The 13,159-nt window shown below is 43.5% G+C and overlaps 1 protein-coding gene across 7 annotated transcripts in view; it reads left to right on the forward strand.

Moving 5' to 3' along the window:
* The window catches only part of DOCK7 (dedicator of cytokinesis 7), a 307,570-nt gene that overhangs the window by 201,629 nt on the left and 92,782 nt on the right, over positions 1 to 13,159 (forward strand). For 4 of the 7 annotated variants that reach the window (XM_077450569.1, XM_077450571.1, XM_077450572.1 and 1 more), the window contains exons 23-25: positions 722 to 814; positions 8,924 to 9,019; positions 11,240 to 11,380. In XM_077450569.1, coding sequence (XP_077306695.1) covers positions 722 to 814; positions 8,924 to 9,019; positions 11,240 to 11,380 — 330 coding nt within the window. Of the gene's footprint in view, positions 1 to 721; positions 815 to 4,512; positions 4,600 to 8,923; positions 9,020 to 11,239; positions 11,381 to 13,159 lie in introns of all 7 variants that reach the window. The other 3 variants (XM_077450570.1, XM_077450573.1, XM_077450575.1) reach the window with 2 other exon arrangements.

The following is a 13,159-nucleotide window of genomic DNA, read 5'->3' on the forward strand; positions in this document are numbered from 1 at the left end:
AATATACACTTACTGGGATTTTTTATTACCAAAAATATGTAGCAGAATACATATTGGAAGTAAAAAATATAGTTTTTTTGTTTTGTTTTTTTAAATTGTCGCTCTTTTTTTTGTTTATAGCACAAAAAATAAAAACCGCAGAGGTGATCGAATACCACCAAAAGAAAGCGCTATTTGTGGGAGGGAAAAAAAAGGACATTCATTTTATTTATGTACAGCGTCACATGACCGTGCAATTGTCAGTTAAAATAACGCAATGCCGTATTGCAAAAATATTCTGGAGGTCAAGTGGTTGAACCATTATCGGCTATGTAATTCTTTTTTCTGAAGCACGTTGTAGTACTATGGTGCTCTGCATTCATGACAAGCTGTGCTCAACATTGAAGTGAATTGGACCATCCCCGACCACGAGTCCAGCAGATTCATGCAGTAGCCTTCGGTCGTTGTCTCTTCTGAAGTACCAACAGTATTCACCTGTGTGCCTGAACCAATAGTGTAGGAAAAAAATAATAATCAGAAAAAATAATAATCACAAATGCTATGTTGTTTGCTGTTTGATATGAATTAATCTGTTGTCACCCTTTTATATATATTTTTTTTATTGTTAACAGAAACTAATGCACACTGCCCTTTGCCCAAATATTTCTCTCCCTTTGATTTGATCCTCTGTAATAACCTATAACATCTCTCCTTTCCTTACTGCTGTCTGTCTTGGGAGCAGGGTTTGGATCGATCCAACTCCTGGGTCAACACGGGGGGTCCCAAGACGACCCAGTGGGGGGCTAACCCCAGCCCCGGTGCTGACTCAGTGCAGGTGGTGTGTCTACGGAATGATTCATCTCCATTTCCATCTCATTGTTCATCTCATGTGTTTGAACATCTGTCTAAGAAATGAAGCTTGTTATTGGCATCCATGAATGGGGCTTTCATAATTGTCTTCATTTATTTGATTCAAATGAAATCCCATCCTGAAAGATTACTAAAAGCAACAGTTAGTAGTGTTCTAAAGGAAATGTGTTTTCTTATTTTTAGCACCAAAAAATTTTTTTGTGCATTTGAAATATTATATATGACCGGGGCTTTTTAGCTCCGAGAATAAGTGCAGAAACTCCCCCCTTCTGAGCCGCTCCTTGTCTCCACCCCCACCCACCTCTGAGCACCATCCCTTGCTTCCACCCCCTGCCCACCTCTGAGCACCGTCCCTTGTTTCCACCCCCTGCCCACTTCTGAGCACTGTCCCTTGGTTCCACCCCCTGCCCACCTCTGAGCACCGTCCCTTGGTTCCACCCCCTGCCCACCTCTGAGCACCGTCCCTTGGTTCCACCCCCTGCCCACCTCTGAGCACCGTCCCTTGGTTCCACCCCCTACCCACCTCTGAGCACCGTCCCTTGGTTACACCCTTTACCAACCTCTGAGCACCATCCCTTGGTTCCACCACCTACCCACCTCTGAGCACCGTCCCTTGGTTCCACCTTCTACCCACCTCTGAGCACCGTCCCTTGGTTCCACCCCCTACCCACCTCTGAGCACTGTCCCTTGGTTACACCCTTTACCAACCTCTGAGCACCATCCCTTGGTTCCACCACCTACCCACCTCTGAGCACCGTCCCTTGTTTCCACCCCTGCCCACCTCTGAGCACCATCCCTTGATTCCAGCCCCTGCCCACCTCTGAGCACCGTCCCTTGATTCCACCCCCTGCCCACCTCTGAGCACCGTCCCTTGGTTCCACCCCCTGCCCACCTCTGAGCACCGTCCCTTGGTTCCACCCTCTACTCACCTCTGAGCACCGTCCCTTGGTTTCACCCTCTACCCACCTCTGAGCACCGTCCCTTGGTTCCACTCTCTAACCACCTCTGAGCACCGTCCCTTGGTTGCACCCCCTACCCACCTCTGAGCACCGTCTCTTTTAGAGAATATGGATCCAAGAATCATTTTGTGGTGCTAAATAATTTGTGTGGGATTTGTTAACAAACACAAGAAAAGCAGAGAAAATAGATCCTCTGCATGGCCAGCAACAATATGGACCCCACCCCAGCAGTAATGGATACCCCCAAGCAACATTATACCCCCCCCCCCAGCAACAATGGACCCCCTGCGACAACAGATTTCCCAGCAGCCAGCAAAAATAGACCTCTCCCTCAACAATGCCCCCCCCCCCCACCCAGCACCAATAGACCCCCCACACAAAGGAAGAGTTCTGCCAGCCAGCATCAACAGAACCTCCAGCATACCCCAGTACACCTTGCCATTGCATAAATTCGGTGCTGAAGGTGCAGGAACTGTGTTCCCCCACACTCCTGCTGGAAAAAAGCCCTGTATATTACTATGTTATAGTTATCACTTGCAGTCAGCAGGTGAAGCAATAGCAGTGTAAGTGATTTACTATTATGCTCTGAATAGCCTATAAAATCTGCTGAAATGTTATGACTCTGGCTTGACTACCTTGCCAATTGTTGAGCTGGAACGAGCCTGCAAGACAGCAAGGTTAAAGAAAAAGCAAAAACCAAATTCACTGTGAGAAAGCTATAAAGAGCTTTCATTTACTTCCTATGCATTAGCAGACACACATCTGAACCAAAATTTGTTTAGTTTGTAGTATTTTTATATTGGCCTAACATTCTGCTTTTAGTGAAGACAAAATGTGTTTGAGGCACGAATAGTTGGATAAAAAAAACGTTTTCTTTTTTTTGACAACCATTTCCTATTTTTGTACATTGGAATTCTTGTTACTGCTGCTTTATGTGAATTTGGATGACCTATTACCTTTTGCATTGCATTGACACTCTGTGTAATTATCAAAACGTAGACGTCTTGTGTTCCGGAATCTGTTTCATGTCCTGATCTCTCTGCATGCCGTTCTGTGTCTTCTCACCCATATCCTGTATCGGCTGCCTTTTACATTGAAACTACTAGATAATAGAGAGAGGCCCAGATTTACCTTTTCATCTGACCGGCGCTTTTTAGGATTGGGACCTGAAGAGCGTCTGTATGGCGGTAGTTAGGAAATAGATTGGCGACTCATGTGAAGGGGGCTGGTTTATGAAATTTGACAGCAAGCACAGCACAACTTTACTACTATAAAGTGAAATTGAGTTGCTAGAGTATACTGCATTTTTATCTGCTGTTTACCCTTTTATTAAAGTGAGCCTATCATATCCTAGGCCAGTGATGGCGAACCTTGGCACCCCAGATGTTTTGGAACTACATTTCCCATGATGCTCATGCACTCTGCAGTGTAGTTGAGCATCATGGGAAATGTAGTTCCAAAACATCTAGGGTGCCAAGGTTCGCCATCACTCTCCTAGGCCATAGAGAGTGTTTAGATGAGAGGTTCAAGATCTTTGGTTGCTTCTGAATCAGGCTTGTGGAGCAAAGTGGATCTGGTTAGTATGCTCTCAGGCATTGGACATCCAAGTTGGGCTTATCTGAAGATGAGTTAAGCCGGCTATAGATAAATCAAATCTCAGTTGGTTCAGTAGGGACCGGCCAAGATTAGGCCATTTATCAATTTGTGTACAACCAGCCTGTCAAATTATTTTCATGAGATTACTTCCGAGGGCTAAAGCCGCTGCAGTAATAATTGTGTTCTGCTGGCCAGGAAGACTCCCTGTTGGCAGAACACAATTGTGCAATTTTTTTTTCCTTCCACCATGGTTGGAAAGAAAGAAAATTGATGGATTCCCCCATCAGCATTGACTGTGTTGATGGGGGAATCCATGAATTTTCTTGCCTTCCATCCGTGGTGGAAGGCAAGAAAATCACACAATCTATGGGCTACTTAAGAGTGCCACATAAAAGGATCCAGAGTCCAAAGTATTTATCCCAACAAATGTATCCCAAATGTATGCCAAACCATCAATGGGAACTTATCTGTTCCCCAATTCACAACGTCAAATACAATTGTAAGCCCCACATGGCACTCATCAACATTCAATAAAACCTTATTGTTCCAAGTGGATCCTACACTTCATTGACTTTGCTAAGGCCCTATGAAGTGTAGGATCCACTTGAAAAAATCAAGTTTTAGTGAATGCTGTTGATTGGGCCGTGCCCAGGAAAATGTCACTGAAGGACAACTTGACTCGTATCCTCACCTTTCTGCATTCAATGGAGGACTGGCCCACACGCTTTAATGCTAGCAATTCAGAAGTCATACAAACTAATAGCACCAAACCTGATAGACCTCACCTCTTGTTTGGTGTCACAGCTATTGCATAGTTCGATTAATTGTTACCAGTTTTAAAACATTATTACACAAAAAATAAATAAATGCTCTTTTCACTGTCCTTTTGCATGCGCTTTGAAATTTGCTTGCTTTAACTAACAGTGGCAAATAACGAAGTTTCAACCAAATCCTTCTCTCTAAACCAATGCCCCTGGGGTAACAATTATGAGTAATATCCTTGTTTGGGGGGCCGTAATAACACCACAACGGAGGGGACCTTCCTAGAGTCCATTTCTGGTCAAGTTTAATCTACTCTCACCACTCCTCGTTCATCTCCACTTCATAGGGTTTGGATCGGTGTAATCGCATGTCATCGCACACTGAGACTTCGAGTTTCTTACAAACTTTAACCGGACGGTTACCCACCAAAAAGGTAGATTTATCCAAATTTATAATTCCAGGTTGAAACAAAGAGAATCTCTGCTTACAACTGTTTCCTTCAGTGGCGAAGATAAAGAGCTCATAATATATTTTTTTGCAGTCAACAGTTTGGCGTTTACCAACTATAGTAGGTTCGTAAGGATTTAGTGCACAAAGAAAAGTCTTTGCTTCTTGAATAAATCCAAGCAAATTAATTTTTCTTTTCTTTTTTTTTTTTTACCACTTTTCTTCCTGTCTTGTGAGAACTGGATTTGGATCATCGATGGGCTTTCCAGTTTAGATTCTCTTCGGTTGACTACTAAATTTGCAGGCACTTCCAACAGGCTTTGTTCTTTGTGTTTATGGGGTCAAAGAAGGCATCCTGGGATCCCCTTATATTTACAGTTATGGCCAAAAATATTGGCACCCCTGCACATCAGATAATGCACCACTTAACCCAGAAAATTGTTGCAATCACAAATGTTTAGGCATTCTCATGTTTGTTTCTTTAGTTTGTATTGGTAGGACACACAAAAGTGGAGAAACAAAAAGCCAAATCTGACAGATTCCACACAAAACTCCAAAAATGGACTGAATCTCAAAATCGTGAGAAATTCCAAGTTTTTTTTTTTTTTTAACAAAGAGTTTATTGAAATTCACATCTGTGAGAAAGTACAGTTATAACAAAGAATATGTCTTATACATATAGGTAAACAGGTGGAGAATTGCATACAATCATGGCAGAGTTGGACTGCTGCCAGACCCATAATATACAGCCAAGGAGTAACATAGGTGGGCTGCAGCATGCAGCCGCACTCCGTAGGGCACAATAAAAAGGGCGTAGAAACAATCAGGGTTCGTGTGCCCATTGTCACTCTCTTATTGACATACCACATAACATATAGAACTTCATACAAAACCTTAGCAAGAGGAGAAGACCAATCTGGGCAGCCTTCATAAGGGGGTATGAGTCCCCGCTACGGCCTAGAGATTACCACTGAGCAACCTTCAGTACTAACAGAATCAAACTTGTGAGTAAAAAGATCAAGTAAGAGCAAGAATAAGAGACGGCAGAGCAGTGAGGAGAGAAAAAGAAAAGAAAGGAAAAGAGGGAGGGGGAGGAGGGAGGGAAAGGGAGGTAAGGGAGGTGGGGGGGTCCCTGAGGTGCGGGGAACAGTCAGCATTTAAAGGGAAAGGAGTTCCGGATCGAATCTGGAAGGGCGAGTATGAGCCACCCAGGGCTGCCAGACCCGAAGGAATTTAGCATGGGTACCTGATACTACCGCTGTCAGCTTCTCATTCACCATAATGTTGTTTACGCAGTATTTAACTGCTTCGTAGCTAAGGACCGGGGTCATCCAGGCCTGTGCTATGGTCAGTTTAGTTGCAGTAAATATATGTGCGGTTAGCTGACGCTCAGGACGCAGAAGCTCTGCGACCAGTTTCCACAGGAGGGCCTCAAAAGGGTCTCTCTTGATGTCAGTGTTAAAAAGTGTACAAAGTAGTGCATATATTCTGACCCAAAGTCTGCACACCCTGGGGCAGATCCACCAAATGTGGGCCATGGTGCCCTCCTGCGAGCATCCGCGAAAGCATAGGGGGGAGTGAGACGGGATAAAAGTTGCCAGCCTCGCCGGGGTGCAATACCACCTATAGAACACCTTGTACACATCCCGCCAGTCCTCCGGGTCCAGTTGTTTACCTAATTCGGCCTCCCATTGGAGATGATAGGACCGCAGTGGCGGTTTCTTGGAGGAAATGATAGCTGCATAAATAAGGGAAATCATACCCGAGGTATGGGGTCGGGATCTACATAAACTCTCGAAAGGAGACATGGTGTAAGGAGTAGTCCGGGACCTAATCAGTTGTTGGAGGAAGTGCTTGAGTTGGAGGTAGGAATAATATTCCCTAAGGGGGATATCATGGGAAGAACGAAGAGCTGCAAAAGTAATAATTTTAGTCGGAGTGAGCATAGAGTGTACATCTACAAAACCATGATCGGTCCAAGAAATTCCAAGTTTTTAATGCTCCTGTAATTTGTAATTGAACTCACCTGTATCAAATACAGGTGCTCACAACATAGAAATCACAACAGCAACCAGTTAAAAGGGTAAAAAATTGACTCAACCTTTCTGTTTGTCTGTGTGCCAGCATGGAGAAGAAAAAGAGCAGCAAAGAATTTCCAGAGGATTTGAGAACAAAAATTGTGGAAAAGCTTGCACAATCTCAAAGTTACAAGTCCATCTCTAGAGAACTTCTTGTTCCTATGTCCACTGTGCTCAATGTCCAGAAGTGTATAGCCCATGGCACTGTAGCTAATCTCTCTGGATGTGGACGAAAGAGAAGAATTGATCAAAGAGTCCAATGAATGATTATTTGAATGGTGGATAAAGGACATCGATCAACTTCCAGACAAATTCAAGCTGACCTTTAGGCACAGGGTACAACTATATCAGCTCACACTATAGGTCGCCAACTGAATGAAAAGGGCCACTATGGTCAGAGACCCAGGAGGACCCCATAAAAAAGCCAGATTGGAGTTTGTAAAAACTTACCTGAGGAAGCAAAAATCCTTTTGGAAGAATGTGCTGTGGACAGATGAAATATTACAGACAAAAATTACAGCTTTTTGGTAAAGCCCATCATTCTACTGTTTACAGAAAAAAAAGGCCTTTAAAGAAAAGAATACCGTCCCTACAGTCACACATGGTGGAGGTTCACTGATGTTTTGGGGTTGCTTTGCTGCTTCAGGCCCTGGATGTATTGACCGTATGCGTAGCATTATGAAATCTGAAGACTACCATAAAATTTTGGGGTTCAACGTAGGGCCCAGGACCAGAAAGTTGGGTCTCCGTCAGAGGTCATGGGTATTACAGTGGGACAATAGCCCAAAGCACATGTCAAAGAGCACCCAGAAATGATTTCAAAGCACTGGAGAGTACTTGAAATGGCCATCAATGGGTCCAGATCTAAATCCCATAGAGCTCCTGGAAAGATCTCAAAGCAGCAGTTGGGAAAAGGAACCCTTCTAATCTGAGAGACCTGGAGCAGTTGGCGGAAGAAGAGTGGTCCAGAATTCGGACACGAGCCCCCATCTGAAAGGAAATAGTAGCTATTCTGGAGCACCACCCATTTATTAGGTAGACCAACAGCACCCTCAGATATCTGGAGACACCATGAAATGAGAAGCAAGTTATGCATTCTTAAAATGTCTGCCTTTATTAGGTGTGTTACAGCTTATATATGGTTCAACATACCAATAGAAAGAGGGGAGGGGGGATTGGTTAGTAATTTATGTATTTGTATAGAAATATGTAGTTATATTGTTATACAAGTCAGTGACCCTCCAAGATACCACCTCATGAGTTAACACGGGTCAACAGGCTGTCTGGTTATGAGTCATAAGTCATGCGTTGTGTCCCATGGCCTACCAACCCACAATCATGTATATATAGAGTACAGTGCTTGTGCAGGCATCTTCCTAAGCATTATGTTATCGTTGCAAATTTAAGCTATCCTATATATTGAAATAGCAGAGCATATCAAAGCATATCAATCACAATGATTTGGGCATATTACTACACCAGTAATTTTGGCCAGTATATTTTTGGAGTTTTGCATGGTATGTGTCAGATTTGGCTTTTTTGTTTCTCCACTTTTTTTGTGTCCTACCAATAAAAACAAAAGAAAGAAACACGAGAATGCCTAAAAATTTGTAATTACAACAATCTCCTGGGTGAAGTGGTGCATTATAACGGATATGCAGGGGTGCCAATATTTTTGGCCATGACCGTAAATGCTTCTGGGACGACTAGCTCATAATTGATTGACTGGGACTATGCGTAGCTAAAATGGTTTCTCATCATCTCATAGCATTGAACACCAGGCCCAGGAATATATATATATATATATATATATATATATATATAGCTTTTTGAAAAATGTCTTGAAAAGGATTAAGCTCTCAATTTATTACAATTATTTCAGTTTTCCGGTTCTGTATACAGGGAACTTCCTAGTCTGTGGCTACTCTTAAGAAATAGTAAGCTCAGATATGTCATAATAAAAGATGCCTGTAGCGTTCACCTAGTTCACATCTTCAACCAGTTGTCTTGTTGCTCGTTTGTCACCCTCGTTTGTGCCGTGTTTAGCATCATCTGAAATGTGGGACAGCTGTTGTCCATCATTGTGTGATTTTCTCAGCCATTCATTCTTGCTGTTGTGATGGTTCGTTTTTTGTTTTTTTGCCTGCCATTCTTTACCTCTGCTGTGAGTGTTGTGGTTCCATATATTTAGGTTAGACGTTGTCTAATATTGACTTTCTCATTCCCGAGTAGCTGTTCCACGAGGAGCTAGCCCTGCAGTGGGTGGTGTGCAGCGGTGGCGTACGGGAGGCTGCCCTACAACAAGCCTGGTTCTTCTTCGAACTTATGGTGAGTCCAAATAGATGGAGCATTTTAACTTGTATATTTACAGAGAAGGTAAAACGTGCACCTATATGAAGTCCTTTAACTGCTTTCCACTCAGCCTATAGTAATATGATGGCTGGATGGGGGGGGGGCTCCCTGGTTCCAGGAGGACTTTATATGACGTCCTCCCAGTCGCACGCATTCTGCGCGCTCTAGCAGCCACGCTGTGGCTCAATCTGTCACCTGTTGTGTCCACCGGACACAGTGGATGACAGATCGGTGTGCCAGGCCAGTTGTACCAGACCAATCAAATCGATCACATGACAGTTGTACACAATGACTGGCTTTCATTCATAGCTATTCATTGTGTAGTACATGGTACAGACGTGGCCAATAAAAGTTCACTGTACCATGTGATAGCTGTGGCTAATAACTGCTATCCCAAAAGTACATAATGGCTATGAATGGACGGCAATCATAAAGATGATTGCTTATAACGGTGATCATTACTGTTATAAGCAATCATAGAGCTAAATACTGATCCCCTTCCCAAGAGTAGTACAGTGTCACTACTATGGTAACACTGCATTGCTCTGGTCACAGTATGTACAAAAGAAAATGTGAAAAAATGTTTAAAACATAAAAAAAAAGTATATTTTCCAAACACGGGTCATGGGGTGGGGGGGGATTATTTTTAATGCCCTGGCATTTTAGGGCCCCAAGAAATGCATTTGCTAATCACTTCCTGACCGGCGCACGAAGATATACGTCGGCAGAATGGCGTGCCGCCATGCCATTGTGTGCGCGCCGGCCGGGACCCCCGTGAGTCAGCATCTCCCCGTTCTGCCTAGCAACAAGTGACACTGATCTCTGCTCCCTGTGATTGGAGCAGAGATCAGTGATCTGTAAATCACAGCCACGCCCCCCACAGTTAGAAACACGCCCCTAGGACACACTTAACCCCTTCACTGCCACCTCCTGGTTAACCCTTCCACTGCCAGTGTCATTTACACAGGAATCGGTGCATTTGTATAGCACTGATTGCTGTATAAATGACAACGGTCCCAAAAATGTCCGATGTGTCCGCCATAATGTCGTAGTCACAATTAAAAAATCGCTTATCGCCGCCATTACTAGTAAAATATTTTTTTTTTATAAAACTATCCCTTATTTTGTAAACGCTATAACGTTTGCGCCAGTCAATCAATAATCGCTTATGTGCGATTTGTTTTTTATTTACCAAAAATATGTAGAATACGTATCGGCCTAAACTGAGGAAATAAAATGTTTTTTTATATATTTTTTGGGGGATATTTATTATAGCAAAAAGTAAAAAAATAATGAATTATTTTTCAAAATTTTTACTCTTTTTTTTTTTTTTTTTTTTTGTTTATAGCGCAAAAAATAAAAATTGCAGAGGTGACCAAATACCACCAAAAGAAAGCTCTATTTGTGGGAAAAAATGACTTCATTGTCACAATCCAGCCCGAGCCTGGACTGGCTCTGTGAGGTCAGCTGGCAGCTTGCTGAGAGGCTAAGCCTGGTGCCGGTGCAGGCATGTGGGAGGATCCTGACTTCATTGTCACAATCCTGCCCGAGCATGGACCGGCTCTGTGAGGGCAGCCGACAGTGGGCTTCAGCCCGCTGTCTTCTGAAAACTGGTCACGGGAGTGCAGAACAAACTGCATTTCTGTGATCCACAAAAGAAGTGCGGCCAAACGAGCTTTGGCTGTACTTCTCCTTTAAATGGAAAAATAGCCACCAAATCAGTGGTGCCAGTGAGATTGTTGTTCCCAGGTCAGAGTAGCTCCTCTATTTATTGGTGTCAAAGTAGGGAAGAACAGCTCCCCAAATCATTGGTGTAAACAGGATAGTGAACATCAAGGAAAAATAGACCCTTGCAGAGAGCAGTGCAGTGGGAGGGACCCAGCAGGCTCCACCCACTACAGACTGCCTGCAAATAACTACAGGAGGGGGAGGAGACGAGATCAGTCACCCTGCACAAAGAGAGAGGGCAGCAGTGAGTGGTCTTTATTCATGGAAGCTGCTTCACAGTAAAGTCTCACACTGGATTACTGTACAGATCTGGAAGAAATATACAAAGCACACCAAGAGAATCTGCCTCTTGTATTTAGACAATATTGGATTATAAAACAAAAAAAAAATGTTACGATATAATTGCGATATAAATTACAATAAATTCACAGCTGAGGCATTGCAAAACATATTTGTGCTCTCTTTCAGGTCAAGAGCATGGTGCACCACTTGTACTTTGCAGACAAAATGGATTCTCCTCGCAAACATCGGTTTCCCGAGCGTTTCATGGATGACATTGCAGCATTAGTTAGCACTATGGCCAATGACATTGTCACAAGGTTCCAGAAGGTGAGCTGTACAGAGCGCTGCAGTTGTGTGGCGTTATCTTTGTTGCACTCTGCACACATAAACTGAAATTAAACTGTTTGCTTAAAGAGTACCTTTCCTTTGTACAAAACTAATAATGTCTATGTTATCCCCCCAGGGCCGTCTTTAATATTGATTGAACCATGGGCAATACTTTTCTTGCCCCCCCCCCCCCCCATACAGTTTTGCTCTCCACCTGCTCTGAGACATACAATAAATAGCAGCTAGACTCAAAATCAGTTTACTGAATAAAATCAGGCAGCTATTGCGATTGGTTGCCAGAGGTTACAGTGTATCATTACCGCTCACTGACTGGTTGCTAGAGGTTACAGTGTATCATTACCTCTCACTGACTGGTTGCTAGAGGTTACAGTGTACCATTACCGCTCACTGACTGGTTGCTAGAGGTTACAGCACACATTACGGTTCACTGATCAGTAGCTATTGGTTACAGCACATGATTTCTGCTTGTTGCTAGAGATTACTGTGGATATGACCTCAGGGGGGCATGATATACATATCAATGCCACCGGCCGCCACTATTTACATATGAATGCTGTCGCTATTTACATATGAATGCCGGTAATTGGCATGTAAACACAGGGTCTGCAGGTGAGTCATCTGTACACAACTATAGGGCAGAGCTGGGCAGCATTAGTAGCAGCACTTCACACTGAGATATTAGAACACAGCACGGGACTAAAACCTCAGGGGTTGAGGGAATTTAAACCAGGATAGTTGGCAAGTATGAGGCAGCTGCTTTGGGCCCCACAACAAGGACAGGGCCCACGGCAGCTGCCCCTTTTGCCCTGCCTTTAAAAACGGCCCTGTATCCCCCACTCCCATAATAACCAATATCCAATTGCTCCAGTGTCAGTGTGAAATACTATGTGGGTGACTACAAACAAATTATTGTTTTCTCACAACAACCAAAAGCATGTGCATATTTATCAAACATTTAGTCTTCTTTTTCCACACAATAATAAATGGTGTTCTTCCATGCTGGTGCTAAAAAAAAAGTTCACTTACAATAGTCCATCCTTGTGTACCAGTTCTTCTTATTCCATGCACAGTGATTCCCACCACCATTCACCACGGCGCTCACCTCCAGTTACAGATGAAAAACAAGCTCCGGACTGCCGCACTCTTCAGAAGACCACTTTCTTTTATTGGAAAATCACATCACAGCTCAACAAACACAGCGAACAAGGAAAAATTGCTGATGTTTTGCACTAGTTGTAGTGCTTGTTCATGTGCTATGAATAAGCAATACAGCTAGTGCGAAACATCAGCAATTTTTCCTTGTTCGCTGTGTTTGTTGAGCTGTGATGTGATTTTCCAATAAAAGAAAGTGGTCTTCTGAAGAGTGCGGCAGTCCAGAGCTTGCTTTTCATCTGGTGCTAGCGGTAATAGCCAACACCTGTGGCTTCTCAGCTGAAGAGACAGTTTACAGCCTACATGTGTGCTCCTGGAGCGGTGAGATCCCTTCTCCTTCAGCTCACCTCCAATTGTGACCTGTTACCAGGTCCAAACATGCTTTCCCCTTGTTTTAGTCAAAAGTGGTCGACCCGTCAGAATTTTTAAGCGGAAGTGACGTACCATCGCCGCCATCTTGCTACACCCCACGCTCGTTCACAGTAGGATACAGTGAGAAGGGGGCAAGCGGACATCTTGTTACACTCACCGGATTCTTGCATTTCATACTTATTTTTAACAGTAAACTGAGCTTATATAGTGGAATACAGTATTTAAACATCCATT

This window comes from Lithobates pipiens, unplaced genomic scaffold (genome assembly GCF_037356315.1).
Source record: "Lithobates pipiens isolate NorthernLeopardFrog02 unplaced genomic scaffold, aLitPip1_a1.2 Scaffold_23, whole genome shotgun sequence".
NCBI classification, from domain to species: Eukaryota; Metazoa; Chordata; class Amphibia; order Anura; family Ranidae; genus Lithobates; species Lithobates pipiens.